General features: G+C 34.1%; 2 protein-coding genes across 16 annotated transcripts in view; one reads left to right on the forward strand and one right to left on the reverse strand.

The window, feature by feature from the left end:
- Positions 1 to 10,687, forward strand: part of LOC116426669 (uncharacterized) — a 79,573-nt gene extending 68,886 nt beyond the window's left edge. For all 15 annotated transcript variants that reach the window (XM_031975946.2, XM_031975947.2, XM_031975945.2 and 12 more), the window contains 4 exons: positions 3,792 to 4,555; positions 5,036 to 6,660; positions 8,021 to 8,204; positions 8,295 to 10,687. In XM_031975946.2, coding sequence (XP_031831806.1) covers positions 3,792 to 4,555; positions 5,036 to 6,660; positions 8,021 to 8,204; positions 8,295 to 8,564 — 2,843 coding nt within the window. In that variant the 3' untranslated portion in view covers positions 8,565 to 10,687. The remainder of the gene's footprint in view (positions 1 to 3,791; positions 4,556 to 5,035; positions 6,661 to 8,020; positions 8,205 to 8,294) is intronic.
- Positions 1 to 20,937, reverse strand: part of LOC116426672 (uncharacterized) — a 141,068-nt gene that overhangs the window by 107,067 nt on the left and 13,064 nt on the right. The window contains exon 2 of the mRNA XM_031975963.2: positions 17,694 to 17,789. Within this exon, the coding sequence (XP_031831823.1) occupies positions 17,694 to 17,736 (43 nt within the window). The 5' untranslated portion in view covers positions 17,737 to 17,789. The remainder of the gene's footprint in view (positions 1 to 17,693; positions 17,790 to 20,937) is intronic.

Here is a 20,937-nt window from a genome sequence, read left to right on the forward strand (position 1 = left end):
GAGTCGCACTTCATACTATGAGGCAAGGAGTTAATTTGATTTTTAAAAAATTGATTAACATTCGGATTTGTCAGAATCAGTTTAAAATCTTCGTCGTCGTTGAATTATTTGATATTTTTTTACACAGAACGTGACTTGTTTCGCTTTCCCTTGAAAACCTTAAAGAGTGCTAGACCATTTGAAACGCGAAATGACGGATTCAGCTTGTAGAACAACTGAAAGAGAGGCATTTAGATTTACCGGGAGAACTTGAAAGTGTCTGGGGAGAATTATGGAGAATTGGTGGGAGAGACTAAGGAAAATCAATGCAAGCAGCTAAGGAAAATTGGTGGAAGAAACTAAGTGAAAATCGGTAACAGCGGCAAGATTGTTCAGCAAAGCTATAATGCACTCATCTCTGACAGATAAGATGCCACGTAATTTTTGATATAATCGAGTAAATGCTGACACGATCTATACTGTATAAACGTTTATATATTTTTATGTATAAAAAATGATTTTCCTTCTACGTCTGACCATTACTGAGCATTTCTACTTGTTATGTAGATTCGGTTGAGAATAAAGTAAGACCGATAGTAGATGCAAAACACGATACAATGAACCATCACGACAGTTTATTATATACAGAAAGAAGTAGCAGAGGACAAACGTAATTAATTAGTTTCGCTCGGCGGTACGCATTTCAAATTGTTCTCAGAAATGAAACTTTAGACTCGCATTCAATAAAGTTCAGCGTACATCCTACAAACTCAGAACGTAAGGCACAGTTATTGCAGAAGTTAGTGTTTTATAGTGAACTTAGTATAAGCTCGGCGACTCATCGTTTGGATAAAAACATGCAATGAGCAAGCATTCTGATTATCAAAATTAAATTATATACTAAAGCGCGTGGCGTTCTGTTAGTCGTTTCTCAGTTTAGTTTTGCTAATCAGAAATTTAAGCAACGCTGTGTGTTTAACGCTCGCGATAGCGCGGCAAGTCTTGTCCTATTCGGGGTTTTCGCGTTATTTTTGCATTTGAAATCGTCAGTTTTTTATTTACACAATGAACGACGCGCCTATCCTGCACAGATCGGTGAATCAGTAACAAGGATAGTGGAGCTCGATTATTTCGAGGCTGTAGGGACGGGTAATGAGGTTCTCCGACGGAATGATACGGATAAGCGTGGTAAGTTGATCAGAGCCTGTAACGCCGGTAACTTAGGACCGCCAATGAGTCTTTCGCCGATGAATTAAATCGGTCGTTATGCAACATGCAATTTACAACATTAATTTCGGTAGTAAGTACTGGACCACAGATGTCTATACAAATTTGTATCTCTGTGCATATACTTTGAAGGTTTATTGCGAAATGGAACTTTATTTTCTGTTTGAATGGTCATCATTACTCAAAATATGCAGTTTTAAAGAAAGAATTCGGAATTTCGACATTTGTGGCCTGGGTCGCATCAATTCAGTCACATCAAGTTTGAATAGAATAATAATATTGTATCTTATATATTAATTAGGAACTTTAAAGAATGTTCTATATTAAACAGGGTCATGAAATTTGAGAAATTAAATTTGACAATTTAAAAATGGAACGAACCTGTGTAATTGCATGCATGTATAATTTCCTCATCAATCGCAGTGACTTTGAAATATGTTATTAGGCAGTTTCTTTTAGTTTTCGAAATATTCGCGAAAATATTAAGTTATCCCATGGGCAGTATCGTTTCTAATGAATTTTTTAATAGAAAGCCACGGAACTTTTTCGAAAATGATTTTAAGGGATTAATCGGAAAACGAGAAAAGGTCGTACACAGCGATGATTTATACATCGCTGAATAAAAGAACTCAAGTATTAATTTTTTTATACTAAAAGTTAGCATAAAAATCATATTATTTATGAGGTGACACAATATATACACAAAAAGGATATCATGGGAACTATCCAGAAAAAGGAACCTCTCACATGACCTTGGCCTTGATATATTTGATTAAAATCATTGTTCTGTGTGCTCAACACATAATTTTTCAGCAGTGATTGGTTCAAAAGTTATGAATATTTTAAAATTTCGCAATAAAATGTTTCGTCACGCTGAGATTTTTTTCCCTTATGTTATTTCGTTTATTATAAATGTATTATAAATTACTTCTATTTACATAATACAGATTGGTATTAATAGAGATGATTTATTAAGCAGGGGTACATATATTATATATTATAGCATATTATTATTTAAGAATATTATATTATAATAATTTATTAATGCATAATATTATATATATATATATTATTATTATATAAGGATCATTATATACTATAATCCTAGCATATTGGTACGATTTATAATCCCGCTTCATAATATCAATTGTGAAGTAATATCGTGGGAGTTCAACCTCCAGACCGCTATCCCGAAAAGACCAACCTCACTAATATCAGCCTCCACTGTCTAAACAGAACTTTCTTTTTTATATCATATAAAGCACCATTTATAAAGAAAGAGAAGTATGTAATACGATACATCTTTCTGTTGTATGTGTACGTTGAAGTTAGAAGTACGTTGTTCAGAATGTCGTCCTTGACAATACATTCTAAGGTTATTGTGATCAGCGAAGAGGTCGCTCAACCCAGATATTTAACCAAAAATGTTTAATTATTGTTTCAGCTCACTTATACTTAAATTATGAATGTTTAAGTGAACTCGTATCATTAACATAATTATGAGTTGATAAAGGATCAGAAAAGTTCAATTTTATACAATACATTAAATAACTTCGTTTGTTTTAATGTTACAGTTATAATTTTGTAAATATGTGTTTAAATATTTCCTAAATAACTTAACGTTTGTTTTTACTCAAATTTAATGATCTACATTAACATTAAATAAACATCAACATAAACATAAATAAACGCGGATTGGGCTCGAAATGCAGAATTCGTTATCCTTCAAAAAATGAATAATTTTTGTACTTTTTCCATTCCCTTTCGTTGCCGTGAACAATACAAAGATCAACAAAACATCATTCCAGGCTTAAATTTATTTATTTTTTATTTCTTCCTGTTACAACTCTAATATATAAGAAGTTACCGAAAAGATTATAAATATTTGAATTATCAAGATACACATTGAAAAATTTTATCAGATTTTATCGTTGCAAATTTGAATTTTTTAAAATTTACAAAGTAATACCGACAAAAAGTAAAAATAAAATTTATTAATGTTTAAAAACAAACACAAACGTTATTTTTGTAATAATTAAGAAAATTTGTAAGAATTTTATTTATGATCAGTAACTGTGCACAACAGCGGTGTAATGAAATTTAATGAGAACTGTTTTACAATTCATGTTATTCAAATTAAAAATAGTTCTTTTGATTCACAACTTGTACTTTATTATCAGCTTGTAAAACATGTACCTTATTAGGACTTAATTCATTTTAAATTTAAACATATTCGCGAATTTGAAATTTTTCATTTTTACTTCAAGAGTTGAAAATCGTCATTCACAATAGAGATGAATATTTCAAGGTTTAAATGATATGTCTTTTTTTTGTTTTGTAAATAAACTGTAAATTAAGTTTAAACAAATAATAAATTTATTTTTACAGAGAATATATTCATTTTGTACTCGAATCAACTGTTTAGCAAAAAATATGTGAACAAAATTAAACTACGAAATCAACGATACACTACGTTACGTTATAAATTCACGTAATCTATTTAAAGAACATTTATTGAAATTATTTGTTTTAAAGTGCAACAGTTAATATTTAAAATCTAATTCAAGCAACTATCCATTTTTCAGAAACCAAGGATCGATCATTCAGCGTCAAATACGCGGGGAAAGATCTATTGTTCCCTTGGATAGGGAACAGCACCTCTGAAGATTTTTCATACTTGCTGCAGGATAAACAGCTCCTCGATTTCGCCGGCCAAAAATTGCTAGATCAGAATATTACTGATCGAAGCACAAAATCTCCAGGATTATCTATCCATGAGCTACCACCCGAGTCAGATGATCCTTTCGTGGCCGATGACACGTTCCAGGATCAAGGGCCTGGCTCGGTAGAAATATACAAGTTGGATCTGCTTAGAGAACGTCCTCTACTAAACCCGATACCCATGTCCATACTGCCAACGAATGGCAAAAGCAAGGTGCCAAAGAAGACCAGTCACAGCAGTTGGGAAACGAAGACTATGGAATACAAGACTACCAGTCCAAGGATCCTCCACAAGCAATCGAATTCCTTCGATGACCACAGCTCGGACGCGCCTCTTAACAGCGATCCTTTTAGTATCGGTGGGGTACCGGAGCTGCAGGTCGGTTGCGAAGGACTGGAAGCAACCAATCACAAGCAGAAAAGGTCCATCGACTCTGCGAGCAAGGATCAAGAAGGCGACTTGTGGGCGGAGGTAACTCCGATATCCTTGGACTTGGATTTTGATCTGTCCGAGGAGAAGTATGAGGAGATAGATGAATTGGTAAAGTTGAAGAAACTAGAGACCTCGACGAGGGGGTTGAAGCAGAACAGGGGAGATATGGAGGCAACTTTATACGCAGAGTTTCAGGCACGACTTGAAAATCTTCTAGGATTAATCGTTTGAAACTTGCACAGTATGGATCTACCGAGCAGAACCGAGATCTCTATCGCGCATGTGCGTGCGAAAAGGAGAAAATGGGTGGATCTGTAGAGTCAGCGGATATAAACAAAGACACATGTCCATCACTTAGATCGGATAATGTCGAATTCACCTTATGCGGATAATTAACATGCGAAGTATGCTGATGCTTCGTTTATTTTTTTCTTCTTTGTTTACTTGCATTAACTAATCTGCTGTGCTTCTTTTCGAATTCGTATCATTTCATGAAAGAAAGTATTCGATCCAGTTTTGAATTCCGCAAACGTTCTGTATGTTCCACCACTTCTCCCACTTCTCTTACAAACCTCAAGTTAGCTCGGTAAACCCATAGTTGTCATAATATAATAATCCAATGAGGAAATTCTACGGTATTGGTAACATACGACTGTTTTCGTTTCTTGACTTTAGGATAACGAGAAACGTGGGGACAAGTTGCCAGTCCGCGGTGATCTGGGCAAGTCTAGCGCAAACAGTGACTCCGCCTCGCCTGCCAAGATCGTCCATAACAATCGCAAGGCCGAAGGCGGGCGCAGCCCAGCTAAAGTGAAGCGAAGCGTCCAGCTCGAGAGCACCGAACAATCCACGGATCACTGGCCGACTAATCAAGTTCGCAAAATCCTGTGGGCTAAGGAGTCGATTACCGATGACCTTTCCGAGCACCGGAAACCCTTGAAGCGAGCAACTTGGGGGTTCGGAGAGGACGAGGGCGTGGTGTCTAGCGACGAGCTGCAAACGGAGAATCAGCGTCGGAGACTGGAGTACGAGAGACGCAGAAAAGAGGAGGAATTAAGGAGACAAGAGAAGAGTCGTGAGAGGGAGGCCGTCGAGAATGGAACTAACATGGACATAGAAAGGATCAGGAGCGATTACGCCAAGTTGTTGGCGCAGAAGCAGGAAGAAGAGAGGCGTAGAGAACTGCATCGTTCGTATTCGAACAGACGACAGATGAAGGAAGAGCATAGACGTCGCCTTCAAGAAGAAGAATTAAGAAACCAATGGCTAGATGAAGAAAGGAGGAGGCAGGAGGCTTCCCGCAGAGAACTTGAGTCTCGCTCGCGTGATGAAACCTCGCGTTTGCGAGCGGAAGCAGAAGCGAGAAGTAGAGAACAGGAGCAGGATAGGAGAAACCTGGAGAACAGGAGGCGCGAGTGGTGGCTGAAGAGACAAGAGCAAGAAGAGGAAGAAAGAAGGAAACAGGCCAGGGGCAGGGACGAGCCTTCGAGTGTGCGAGTCAATCCTAACGAGGGTAGATCTAGGGAACAATGGGAACGGGAGCAAAAACTTCGAGAGTACATACAACGCAATCGGCCGATTAATGTGAATAGCTCCGCGGACTGGCGAAATCAGGAAGCGAACCGTAGAAGGCTGGAAGAGGAACGCAAGTTGCAAGACTATATCAGAAGGAATCAACCGATCCAGCTGCCGAAGGCGAATGCTTCTCACGAAAGCAACTGGCAGGAGCACAGAAGAAGGATGCAAGAAGCGGCATGGTATGACCGATCGAGGTATCCGAGTCCCGGGGGCGGAAGAAGAGATCACGGTCCGTCAGCCATGACGAACGTCAATCCCAGAAGCTACGCGGAGGAGGCTAGAAGAAGGGACGCGACTCGAAGAGCTGAAGAAGAGAAAATTCGAGAAAGGGAGAGGCTCGAGCAGGAGCAGCTAAGGAGAGAGGCTTCAAGGCGAGAGGAAGAGGTCCGAAGGATACAGTCGAGCAGATACGAGGAGCAACGAAAAAGGCTGGAGGCCGAGAGACGGAAGATAGAGATAGCGGAGAGGCATGCTGGAAGAACGAGTCAGCGGGAAAATATGGGTTCGGTGTATGGGGATCGCAGACGGTTTGAGGAGCACAGGAGGAGGCAGGAAACGAGCCTTGTTCCGGCCAATTTAGTCGCGAACGAGGCTAGGAGAGCTACAGAGCTCCAGAGACAGAGGGTGGAGATGGAGAGAAGGAGGGCGGAGATGGAGAGAAGGAGGGCGGAGATGGAGAGGAGGAGGGCAGAGGCCGAGATACGAAGGGTTGAGCAGAACAGGTAAATGGTCGACCGTTCAGGGTGCTCGTAAATGTCCAAAAGGTGTCACTGTATAAATATGAAATGTGTGCAACTAACGGCACTATTATCGATTAGAGAAATCGTTGAACTTGAAACTTTCCAAATTATCACGATCAATGCTGCGTTTATCACAGATGGTACACGTTCATTTCTGGAAAAGAAATATTTCTTTTTGCAAGAAAAAACGTTTTGGGAAACAATTTTCTTTAGTATCCATTACAAAACGGTGAAAATGTGACGATACGGCGTTAAAATATATAAAAGTAAACAAAAACTCACAGAATATAACTAATTGTTTATAAAAAAAGTCAATAAGCTGTAAGTAAAATAACCGAATTTTCCTGTGGCACCTAACGTGTTAAGCAAAACAACTGTGATTTTTTCGTGTCACTTGCCGGAGTCGATAAAAATTGAATAAAGATGTTTCAAAGGATCTTAAATGAATGGATGCGTTTATCAACGCAGCAGAAGGTATAGCTCCACATTGCCTATTTGCACTTATGCACTTTCGAAATATAATAGTGAAATTGTCCATTCCTATACCATGATACATTTTAACATTAAAATCAATACATATCAAAATAAGATATGGCGATATGAGAATTCGTTTTGAGGATCTGTTTATACATTTTGATAAATGTATAAAAAAATATAATTAATAATGGAGCAAAATATTCGAAACATTAACACCAGAATGTGTGAATATATACACAATTTTGACCACTTAAGCAGAGAACAGCCCAAAACTTTATATGATAACTGTGAGAAAATGGTAAGTGTGTATAATCTATTTAATTATGCACATTTACATAAATATTCTATGTAAACGCATCAAAAAATGAAATTTAATATACACATAGCTTTATTGAATGTAAGCACTAAAATATAAATTTATTCTCACTTCATACTTGAATATATAAATACTCTAAACATACATATATATATATTAAACAAGTACTATGTTTTAGCATTGTTATTTAGACAAATGTGCTGAATTGTTCAGTTGTCACTGTAAACTACAAACTTCGCACATTTGTCTTGTCTCTAATAGTTTTAAAAATAGTCATCATAATAGATTTCATCTTTTCAAGATAAATGTTAATAATTATTATCACTTAAATAGATTCTATGTATAATATTTTCTAGAACAATTACTTTATAGCATAGCTTCGCAAAACTCAGTGATTGTTAGTTCGATACATATGAGAACCACAGCGCGTTAGACGGTAACAGAGGCAAACATAAACATTTGCGGAAGAGCAGGCGATAGCGCGGTGCTCTTAAACGGGCGATTTTCCTTTTTTGATTCGAACTGACTATGCCCCCTTATACCCTATAGGGCAAAGGAAGCCAGAGAAAACCAGGAGCGTGCTAGAGCCACGAAAGAACAATGGAGGCGGCAGGAAGCGGCCAGGCTGAACGCGCTACCAGTGAGTGCGAGGATAATAATCCGGCCTGGAACATCTTCTCCCACACAGGTTATTTCGTCAAGGGCAGGTTTTGGGAACGAGATCGAATTCACGGTAAGATCTATATCTTACTCCTGTTACTTTTCTAAATGAAACTCTGCCAAGATGTGGAAATCATTACTCAAAGTTCGATTTTTTTCACAGGGTTTTAATCCGCAAGGCAAAGGACTCGAGGTGCCCAATTTCCCAGCACCACCTACTCAGCGTCCACCTGTGAAGAGTCCTCCGCCCTGCGTTTGGGCTGTGGCCCAATGTTGTTCGTCGAATAACAAGCGCTTAGTCACTTGTTTCGAGTCCGCAGGCTGTCCGGGTATCAACTGGGATCCGAATCCTTGCAGGATCGCCATTATCCAAGCTGCTAAGGAAGAAATGGAGAGATTCTACGAGGAAGCCGAGAAGTATGGAAGCTTCTAAGCGAGACGGGGTTCATATTTCGTATTGGTTTACCGAGCGAAATTGAAGTCTATAGAGGAAATTAAGGAAAATGGCTGGAAGAAGTTAAGAGAAATTCGTAGTATAAGTTAGTTAGAAGTGATTAACACTAGAACTACCGAGCATTTAATACGATTAATATGTAATCCGCATAAAAATTGTAACAGTAGATTATTTTCAGTTTCTTCAGACATTAATTATGGTAATCAAGTGAAACTATTTATTTTCAAAATTATTTCGAATATTCAATGCTTTTAAGATGCCAATAATTGCGAATCAAATAAATCGAAACCAGTGATTTTGACTATACAATAGTTCTAGTGTTAATAGGCCAATACAAGTCAGCGGAAAGAATAAGTAGTGTCTTTCCAAATTAATATGTGGTGCCACTTATTTTTTCTTGTCCACGCATACGCGTCGCAGATTTTAATTTCGCTTGACGCCATCATAATAAATTATGATTTGAAAGGCAGTAATTAAAGCTACAATCAGTCAACTGTTCTAGAAAATATGGACGAGTGATTTGAAATTTAACGAATTTTATATTGACGTGAAAGTTTTATAGCCTGTACTAAATGATGGACAGTTATCGCATTGTAAGAACGACTCCATGCTGCAATATGTCTACTTTCCTTAATATGTGCAGAATCGTGCTCAACCAAAATACACTTGTAATACGGTAGTTTTTTTTTTGCCCCATGAAAACATTGTTGAATTGATTTCCGCTTTTTGCTTTCGCAAAAGAAACAAAAGTCATAAACATTGGTAATTCATATATTTCATATAAGTGAAAAACGCTAAAAGCGACGACCCATTCAGAATTTTTCGTGAATAATATTGAATTCTAAAGTTACTGATTCCAAGTCCTGAACATTTAAAAATTAGATTTCACTCCATTAGTGAATCGAAGAAATATATGTCACGTTCCACCATTAGAGGTCTCCAAAATATTCTCTTCTTCCTTTTATCTGTGTCTTGTTTTGATTTGTAAAAGTACATAAATAATTACAGTACAATATCATTAAAAGATCAATCCTCGTAAATTAAAAACAATTTGTTGAAATTCAAATCTTCAATCAAAAAATTGAAAAATCGTTCGCAACCTGTGTCTGGATGATCAAATCTTGATATTTTTTCCACAGTTTTTACTTTATTAATATTTAAATTGAGCTACGCTTTCCAGAATGACACAGAGTCAAAGTTTCGTAAAAAAATTAATGTTCTTCCTTAAATAACTGTGTCGCAAGTATAGTTTGATTTAGTGATATTTGTATACCCCTTTGTCAAGATTTTTGAGGTAACATTGTGTTCCGAGGGGAGCCAATATCGGGGTTGAATAACCGATCGTTATTGGCCGATCGCCAGCTTCGTTGTCAAGTCAGTTGGCATGCAGAAATATGGTCATAAAGGGAAAACGTAAACGAGAGAGTGTGTGTATGCGCGGGAAAAAGAAGAAACCGAAGAGAGAAAATGAACAATAGCGCGACACCTGTTCGCGTCATGGACGCACGTGCAATTAAGCGTGCTCGCTTGGGTTTAACGATCACAGAGTCGTTAAAGATAATTCTTCTGTTTTTCTTTTTGTATGTAGCCGTTCGAGTTGTACGTTCGCAGCTTTTTCACATGTGATATAATATGTAGATAGGAGTTGTGCGCTGTAGCGATGCTATTTAAAAAAAAATATTTTACCTCCATAGCGTGCGCAGTATACCACGCGCAGAATGGAAGCTCTCTTAGATTGAATAAGGATGGATTTTAAAGAATACATAAATATTTGTTTGATAAGAAAGCTAATTGTTGAGACCTTTTAACACATCGCTTAAAAAAAGTCTGACAGAACTGTCATAGAGACGAATAATCGTAAAAGAGTTTTCTAACGTGAAGTGACTAATTTAAATGCAGTATCTGTTTTATGTATTTAAATATATTAAGTGGTAGATATCTAATGTATAATAGTTGAATTATGCTTAACAATCGTGAAAAGTATTCTTGTACTAGTGAGAAATGCAACTCATATTTTTCTATTCGATATTTTGAAACAAGATATTGTAATATAATTAAACATTTTCTTGTGTAATATACGTAATAAATATTTTAAAATATGACATCCAGTTCAATTTTCAGTTCTTAAAGGAATAGTTAAAACGATTGTAGTTTGTAACATTTTTAGAATGTTTCAGGCCAGTAATTACGCTTTCCAAAGAAATTTTGAAAAATTTTCTTTATATACTAATGTTATGTTTCATTTGAAACAGCGAATAAGAGCAGTTATTCAGATAAACAATAACAAACGAATTTAGTGGCAATATAAGACTATATAATTAAAATTTTAAGTTGTAATTAAAAATAATTTTTAAGTCATTTCAAATAACAAACATTACTTTAATGAATGATAAATAAATTTGAGATACGAAAAACTCGATTTTATTTATTCATTTCTCTGAATTTAGATAAAATACATTTTTTTCTTCATTTTAGTATGAACAACAACACTCACAGAAACTTAAATTGTTTTATTTTTCTGTTCTATATGTCTACAGCGATGTAAATCTTGGCTCCTATCCAAAACATACATTGCAATTAACATGCAACAATTTTCTTTACATAAACATTTTTCCACAAAAATTTAGGAACTATCAAATGATTAAATTGACTGTTTTGTATTTTCTTATAGATATTGTAAAAGCGCATTTATTAAAATATCAATTCATTTATATCTTATTCGTGTATTACTATATTAATCTACTTAATAATTCTTCATAAAAGCGTTCTTATGTTCACAACAATAAAAACCTTGAACACCTATAATAGATCATTCTAATTCAACTGATAGTTTTAGTATGAATTAATTCATAATCTAATAATAATAAAAAAAAAACTCTTTACCAGATCGCCATAAAGTGACCGGTAGTCTATTATTACAAAAATGGATAATTATAGATCGCGATTATGAATTCATGTATTATCTAATTCAAATACATATTAAACCTAATCCCGATCTAACTTAAATCTAACTAAAACTTTTAGAAAAAATATGTACTGTTAAATAAATAGACCAAAAAATATTTTATCAGAAAATATACTTTACATAAAGTTAGTAGTTAACTATAATTATCGAAAAGTACTTACAATAGAAAACAACGTAAAAATATAAAACAAATTAACAGCTAATTTCATTTTCGAATAGAGTATAAATACTTGATGTTTCATGTAATCTGATCGCCATATATTACTTCCACAAATCGCAGTATAACTATAATATTTTTATTCATAAAATATTTTCATGTTCATTAAATTTTCGAAGAAAATCCTTTTGAAAATGGAGTATTATATATTGAAATGCGAATTATACGTTTTCTAGTTATTTTTAAATGTAGAACCACCACCCTTCTGCTTGTACCATCGGTTTCAACAATGTAGTGATTACCACGATATTTAGGAAATGACGGAAGCTCGTCAGGACCATCGAACTGTCCAATTCAATTTAAATGGGATGTATCGGAGTTCATCAAGCCTTCGCATTAGAAGAGTGCGCCAACGAGGTATGCATAATGCGTTAATCAGATTCACAGAACGGTGGTCATTTTCCGTGTTTAAGAGATCGTTCGGTGCCGCTGAATGAGAAACTTGTGGAAATCAACGTGGCGCTTCAGCGAGCATCGTAACTTCGAGTATTCACATTGTTTCGCGTGTGCTGTCGTAATTTTCTTTTTCCACCTATGAATAAATCCGACGGATAACAAGAACATTCAACGGTTACGAGCCTGCAAACGTTTCCTTCCCAATCAACCGAATTGTTGCTACTGAAAACACCATCAGCCTGCCATCTTCCACGGGCAGTGAATAAAATGATAACGAACTAGAGGATTCTCAACTTTGATATGAAATGCTCCCTAAGAAGTACATTTGTTTACATCCTTCTACATAATTTATTACTATTTTTTCAGATTATTTACAAAAATATCCTTTATTACTTAATATTAAAAAATTAGTGAAAATGATTGAGAAAAATAATACTCCTATGAATTATGCAGAAAATTATTGTATGCTACAATATTATGAAACAAATAAATGCATGTTTAAAAGTAAATATTCGTTGTTTTGAACATTTAATAAAATTAATTTTAAGGGAATACTCTAATCGGAAGAGAAGAAGCTACAGCGACTTTCAAATTATGATTAAGTTAAAAAATTAGAAATTCAACATTTTAACTGCAACTTTAGTTATATTTCACAAGTACAGAGTAAAATTTTTATAGAATTTTTGTTCGCGTTAATAAAGTTATTCAATGTAAAGTGTAATGTTCCATTTTGTATGACTGTTAAAATTTGCTTTGTTATATTCATCTGTAACATACAGATGAATATAGTAATGACATACACAAAAGTTCAATTAAACGAGATTCGTACCTTTTACTACAAAATATTCCAGAACATCTATATTTTTCATCGGTAGAAATGAGATTCTCCTCTCGAACAGAAAGCAGCCCTAATTGTTTAGAGTTGAAGGAGGTACATCCCTCATCATACGCGTTTTCGGCGCTAATGTGCCATTCATTAATACAACCATATGGTAATCAATCGATACCGTGAACAAAACACAATGGAAGACTTTTCTTGCTACTATGCCGTTCCGAGTGCCAGTTTTCCATAATTTTTTTTAAGTTTCATTTTATGTATACAAGACTATATTTAAAATCAGTAGCAAAAAGTAGAACGTTAACACTAGAACTACTGCGCCCGTACAAAATGTTTCAGTTTTCTTATTCAGCAATTATTGATATGTTGAAAGTGTTAAATATCCAAAAGAATTTAAAAAATAAATAGTTTCACTTGAACATTACATTGAATATATAAGGAAACCGAAAAAAATCTATTGTTACAATCTAGATAAGGATTATATTTAATCGTATTAAATGCTTAGTAATTCTAGTGTCAGTAGCAGAATAATAAGAATTTTTTAAATATTCTATGGAGGATTGGTAGAAGGTAAAAAAATATGTCAGAATAAACTCTATGAATAAACACAGTGCGTCTGTACAAATAAAACGAAATGGAACAATAAGAATTATGGGGAAAGGCCAAACAAAATTGTCCGTGTAACATTGACAGGAAATGTAACCAGTCAGATTGCAGTACGGTTATTATGAACTTTCGGAATCAATTTTCGTGAAAAATAATTTCTTCCTTGTTCGCGCCACGAATCACGTCTCGTATAGCACATTTTACGTAGCTCAGTTTGACATCGTCCGTTACTCTTGTTATTAAAACGTGTGACGGGACGTGATTGGATTTACTTCGCGAAGAATGTCACGTAATTCGGTAATAGTGGAGGTCGGAACCGAGCAGTTTTCCCCGTGGGTCTCGAATTCGCGAAAATCTCAATAACAGATCGACGACATGGGACGTCTCACGTTCGACGCGTCTAGGCGCCGTCCGTACCAAAGATTCTCAAGTCTTTCCTTCTTTCTCTGTCTCGGTGCTCGTTCAATTTGAGTTTCAGCCACCTCTTTTTCTCACTTTTCTCACTGCAATATCTGCTTCTACTGTGTTCTCCTTTTTTTCATCCACCTTCATCCCTCCGATTCGTTTCCTGACAGTTTTATGCACGACGATGTCGCTCCTGTTTCGACATTCTTACACTTTATAAAAGCCCGAGCGTCCGTCCGCATCCTGGCTTTCAGAAAGGAATTCTAGTTCGTTGTTCGTTAACGCGTCGAGCGCCGTCTTAAATTCACTTTATTTTCCATTCGTGTGGCGTCCACCGTCGATGGTCTGCTCTACTGCATTTTATAATTGTCCTTTATAGGATGCGACTTGCAGTACTTGTGACTATAAAATTAATTATCGGCGAGAAGAAGAGTCTGTGTGCGTAATATGAGATGTATAATACCTCGAACATTTTCGTTCAAAGAATATACAAATTAACGTATGACTTAAGGGTTAAACATTATAAATTTTATGGGTTTAATTAAGAAAACAATGTATAACCATAGGTCGTATAACGCATTACTAAAATGTTACGACAAAAATATGGAATATGAGGGAAATTGTAGCTGACAGAATTACCGGCGTCATAATGGAGGGCAAAGTGTTATAATTGACATTGACATTTTAAGATGGAAAATTATTTACGTTTATATAAACAGAGTGAACGGGAATATTGTTATTCTATATGTCCGTTATACCGCAGTAACCATGAATTTTCTACTATTCCCTTCGTATTTCATATTTTTGTCATATCGTTTTAACAAAGCTCTAATTTGTCCGTTAAATCTTGAGATATCCTGTACAGTTCGGGAAACGTAATATGCTTCTTCTTATAGTAAAGTAAAACTGACATAAAGACAAGAATAAAATAATGTAAACTCCTAATAAAATTCTTCCATTAACACATTCATGTACGTGAATGTTATAGTATTATCATACATTTAATTGTATATAGCCTTAATGTTTTGAAACCGCTATGCACTTTAACTCTTGTAGTACTGCAGCTCAGTACTAAGTGTTTTTGCAGCTCATTAAAATTTTTACTGTCCACGAACGTTTTAACATTATTCTTTATTTATTAAGTTTTTCAGAGCCGCTTAGTAAACAAACAGTTACAGATGTTCGCACAACTGCAGTAAATCCTCGAATGTCTGATTCAATTGGGCGTCTAGTGATCTAAATAAGTAGAAAATTAGGAACACATTTTTTTCAAGTATATTTATAACACACGATTGTACATATTCCGAGGTACTGTTTAAGAGTACGAATTAAGTTCCAATTTAATCAAGATTCTGGACACTGTAGATCACGAAAAATATCAAGTCGGTTAATCGAGGTTTCCATCAAGTTTTTGAAAGAATTGTCTTTAAAAGAATTTTAAACGTAATATTATGAATGCAGAAAATTTGTAGCCTTAAAATTAAGTATCGTGCAGTAGTAATCATGTTTCTATGCAGTATTTATTATTTCATATTGTTTTATATTTAAAAAAATTAATTTAAAAATACATTTATTTAAATAACAATATATGTATATGTGTATTTATATATTTTTTTTCAATATTTAAGTTAAAGCGTCTGGTATAGGAACATAATTAACAAGAAATTTATACACTATAAGATGTCTGAAATATATTTGAGATATCCTCCGCACAAATATACCTCGGAAAGTTTTGTATCATTATGCAGGAATATTACAGAAATATTAGCAGTTGAAAATTAAAAGATCGAGAAAATTAAACCTCAATCTGCTGTGAACTTAATTGTAAATACTTATGTGTATGCATAACAAAAAAAAACAAAAAGTATTAATTCCAGTGAGGATGTTCGAGTCTCCACTTTGCAATGTGGATGATTAAATAAAGTGTTGCTGAGTGATTGTACTATGAGCAACGTTTTATACGATTAACTGACTAATAACACCCGAACCATGGGCCATTAAGCGACAAACTATATAGCCGTTAGTATTCGCAATCTTAAAGTATGCCAGTATGAAATTACATTTTTTTACTTAAAACGGCTAATCATTCTTATTTTTGTCAATCATTATTTTCAATTAATATCATCTTTTCGCAGATTTAGTTACATTATTATTTAGTGTTTATAAAAGCGATTATTTTCAAATTCTTTTGATCCTCACCTCTGTTCTGTGATACGACATGGTAACCTACAAATTTTTCTTTAGTGCACCGTACTGATTTGGTAAATTAATTATTTTTTCAGGGAGTATATCGACGTATTTATAGAATGGCATTAAATCTGTGAAATTGTTTTGCTTGTAGAAACTGGAATAACCGTAAAAAATACATGGTAATTATATTTTCTATTAAGCAAACTGCCGTGGCAACGTGATTTAATGAATCTAATTAAAGTATAATACGTGATAAAGATCAATATGAAAGGGTACATGAATGTTTACTTTAAGGTGCCTTTTTAACCCTCGCATGGCCAATCGAAAACAGTGACGCAGCAAACCAATATCGGGTCGGGCTCTTGTTAACCCATGTCATAATTTTTATTACACATGCTCTAGATCTATTTCCGATACAAAACGTTATTTAACCCTCGCGTAACTGAAAGTTATTTTGACCTATAATAGAATTTGCATTATGTGCAAAGTAAGGAATTCTATCTCAAATTTTATACGTAATATTCGTTTCAATTACATGTGTACGTATATATGAATAAATTAATAAATAAAATCATGTTATTGTTTTATATACTATATATAATATACTATACATTAGTGTATTCATACAAAATAATTTAATTAATACAAAAGTATTTATATAAAATCGATATATTTGCAATAAAAATGAACATCTCAATTGTATGTTATTAGATTTCAATGAAATGTGTACTTATCATTATTATCACATATACCCCTAATATTATACACTATGAAATTTCAAAATACCTACTTTTCCGCGATTATGATATTTCCATTATAGACACATCGATTTTAAATGCTTTTTAGAATACAAAAAGATTGATAGCGTCTTAGAAAGATTTAAAAGGTTGTGCCGAGCATATCGATGCATGTGCAACTTATTCATTATGTTAAACAATTATGTTGAAGAGAATAAAAACATATTACACACGTGTAGAAAATTATTAACTATAAAGAGCGCGTGAAATATTAGTAAAAGGAAAAAAACACGTTAAAAGCTGTAAAAAAAAAAATCGTAGCAGATTGCTCAAGGCAGTGAACCAAGTCAAGAGTATCGCTTCTGTTTTTTTATTAACGTACGTGTATGTACGTGCGATCAAGCGCTCAGCAGACTGGAATTTAAACAGCGGATCCCGAACGCCGAGCCTTCGATATTCTGCTGCTAATGAATGATTTATAAAAACACAGTGCTCCTTTCAAAAGGGTAAATGATATTTCGATTTGTATGTGATTGAAAAATATGTATGCTCCGATGCATTAAAGCAAAATTATTTAGACGCGATGTCGCGTGAAGATTGTAATGGAATTGTGAAAATATAATGATAATGGTTTTTTGGCAACATTATGTATCCAATAACGGAAACGTTTTACATTTTTCATTGGTGAGAATACGTTTCATTTTCAATATACTAAACACTAACGATGAACGGCTATTTCTTTTTCTGTACTCACCGTCGCTACGTTGCGCGATGCCTCTCTTATCGCCTTTCCCCATGTTATTCTTTCCCTTTGACCTCGAAGGTGTGAATCACTGTCTTCCTCTTGCGCCTGAAATTGAATTATTATTATGACTTATTATCATTTCCATCTCCACCGGTATCGTTATTGTCATGGATCTCCCATAGTCACATTTTCTTTAAATTAATGTTTTTAAATTAATATTTTTTTGAATGTATGATTAATCATATCAGTCAATTCGATGTACGTCAGTATAGCATTGAGGAAAATGCCACTTACTATTAGTAGCCTTTCAGTAATAAGCAATTTTAATTTAATGGATAATTCTATTTATGATGTATTAAATCCGCGGGATTTGTCCTTTTCAGCTGTATGTTTAGTGAATAGTTATTATTATTGTTATTGTATTATTATAACATGTTTAATAAAATATGTATACGTTCTTTACCGAACAGAATTACAGTATACAGCCCGCATACGGGAGAATGGACAGTCCTGACAAAGTTGATTTAACTTGTTAATAGGCATAAATAATAATGACAGTCTATGTGAATCAACAAGATCAGACAAATATTACAATATCGTGTAACATATTTTGGTGTTTACTCCATTATTTTCGATGTTCTAAAGCATTAAACGTATATGTTTTGACATTCAATAAGTTGAAAGCTATTTTTTAAAGTTGATCTTTCGATTCTCGGATATGCAACTGATTCTGTTCTATTATGTATTATATTTCGGATATATTAAGTATGATAAAAAGTACTAGTTTTACAATATCTTTCTGTAGACAGTACGCCACAAAATTATTCCACATCTTCATCGTGCAATACCGAACATCCAACTGTCGATTAGTACCGACCAATATACTGTCAATTAATAAAGACCAAATTTTTTGCTTCTGTAAAATCAATAGGTGGAAAACTAAAGGAAAGCTAGATTTTAACCATTAACTACCGAAGTGAAAAGAACTTGCACTGTAACCGTATAACTGTTCGTCCGTGAAGCCAACATGCATTTTAAGATACAATAAAACCGTCATTTGAAAGAAATGAAAAAGTTTAATTTGTGACTTTTCTTAATATATCTTCGTTATTAATGAGACCCAAACAAAACAAGAATATTTATTCTAATTAGAGTTATTCGTTAACTTAGAGATTACGTTGTTGGTCCTTGGAACTAACATCAGTAGTTAAAAATTAATAGTTTTTCTTTTTGATGATATATGTCAAAATAAGGGTTCAATAAGAATCTTGTATCAATTAAATACCATTTCATTAAAATTTAATAAGTGGTTATTACTGAATAATAATTTTGTGTTTCCTACAGATTACGACTTATTTCATTTTGGGTATTATCACTTTTCGTTGTTAAATTTTATAAGAATAATATCTCTGCTTTGATTAAATTCTACTTATACTGCAAATATGTTCTTCAGTTTATGATTTTTATCGATTCCAGTCGAAGATAATAATAAATAAGCTTAGAGCGATTAGTACTGAACGACTTATCCCTATATATTGCACCTCTCGCCATTCTATCCTATTGCACGAAGAATATTTCCATAAATATTTTACGACTGGCTGTGACCGCTGTATCATTATTGCCGACACGACGTTATTATAAGAATTCCCTACCAACGTCTTTTACCCCCTATCATTTCTTAATAGTTCCCTCTACCGACAAATATCCAACAAATATTATCTTCTTTTATGTACTCTGCATTGGAAAAACAATTTTTGTAGATTTCCTTATATTGAATACACAATTAAAATCAATTTTTCCTTACCATCTGAGAATTAACAAAAAGTTTAACCTCGAATGTTAGCATTTAATTCGGGCGGTTCGAAAAACTGGTTCGGCCGGTGTACAGCTTTTAAAGCTCTCAGCGAACTTACAAATGGTACCGGCCGTCCTGTTTCATGGGTTTTATTTCTAAAGACGGTATCGAGTTTGAATGGGCTCCAAGCTAACATTCGAGTTTGCAGTGTCGCGTTTCACTGTCGCGCGTTCACTCGCTGTCTGTAATGGTAACTTTTAAATTTCACACTTTGGTGAACACGCCCTACCCCCTACCGCCGTTCCTCTTTCCCCGTTTATCGAGCTTCTTTCGCAGCAGGACCATCGATGTTGTGTCAAAGGGAAACGTTCCCTGTGATGGGACGAACAAATCAGAGCAATCTAACTATTCAGCTGCGTAATAAAAATTTTATTAACATGAATTGTTGCCGGTTATTCCCATTTGTGGTCGTCTTCTTTTTAACTTATAAGTATCGATCCAATGGAGGACTTCCCCGACATGTTTTTTTAAACAGATAACTAGACTATGGATTTATGGGAAGTCTGAAAGTACTGTACAGAATGCACGCAATACGAAAAAATATATACAACTATTTAAAAAAAGGGTGATGCTTTTTATAATATTTTTTGGAAAAATCCATTTTGTATTGCAATTCTATTTTTCTATTTAAATTGTCTATTAATAATAAGCAAATAATAATAACTCTCAAGCAAATTTTTTTATTTCTCGGAACTGAAATTCTACAGTGAAAACTGTAATTGTATGTTTTTTAAAAGTTTCATTTCACTTTCACGGATTACGAAGCAATATACTTTTAATCCAATGCTATTTTGCTTATGATACGTTTAAATAAAGGGTTTTACCTAAACTTTTACATAAACAGCACACGTTATATTTAATACTTGTCTTCTTACTTTCTTTGTATAGTAATATACAATACTTTATTTTCTGGTTTACTAAATGGTAATAAATAATTCTACATCTTTAAATGATTTCATTTCACTTACATCCTCAGCGTAAAACATACTTTTTTATCGTATAAATGCAACAAAATAGTCACATTCATACTATTTAAAAATCAACTGAATTGCTTGTTCAGGATGAGCAGAATAGCTCAAATTATGGCAACAAGCAATCTTCTTTTCAAATCCAACTTTGATGTCCTCCATGGCAGCCATTTATAAATATTATCCGACAAAAAAATGTGTAATCATTTTTCAACTATACGTGAATATTATGACAATAAATCTTATAGCAATAACTTTTGCCGAATTTTCATAAATTATACCTATGATTGTCAATAATTCTCGATATATTATAAATCAATCTATACCTTAATTGCATTTTTAGTTAGGTTTTTCTTGTTTATTCTGAAAAAGGGATTTGCACTACCATTGAACGTTTCTCTAATTCTGATTAGAATTCGACGTACAATCG

Source organism: Nomia melanderi, chromosome 8 (genome assembly GCF_051020985.1).
Source record: "Nomia melanderi isolate GNS246 chromosome 8, iyNomMela1, whole genome shotgun sequence".
In the NCBI taxonomy this organism is placed as follows: domain Eukaryota; kingdom Metazoa; phylum Arthropoda; class Insecta; order Hymenoptera; family Halictidae; genus Nomia; species Nomia melanderi.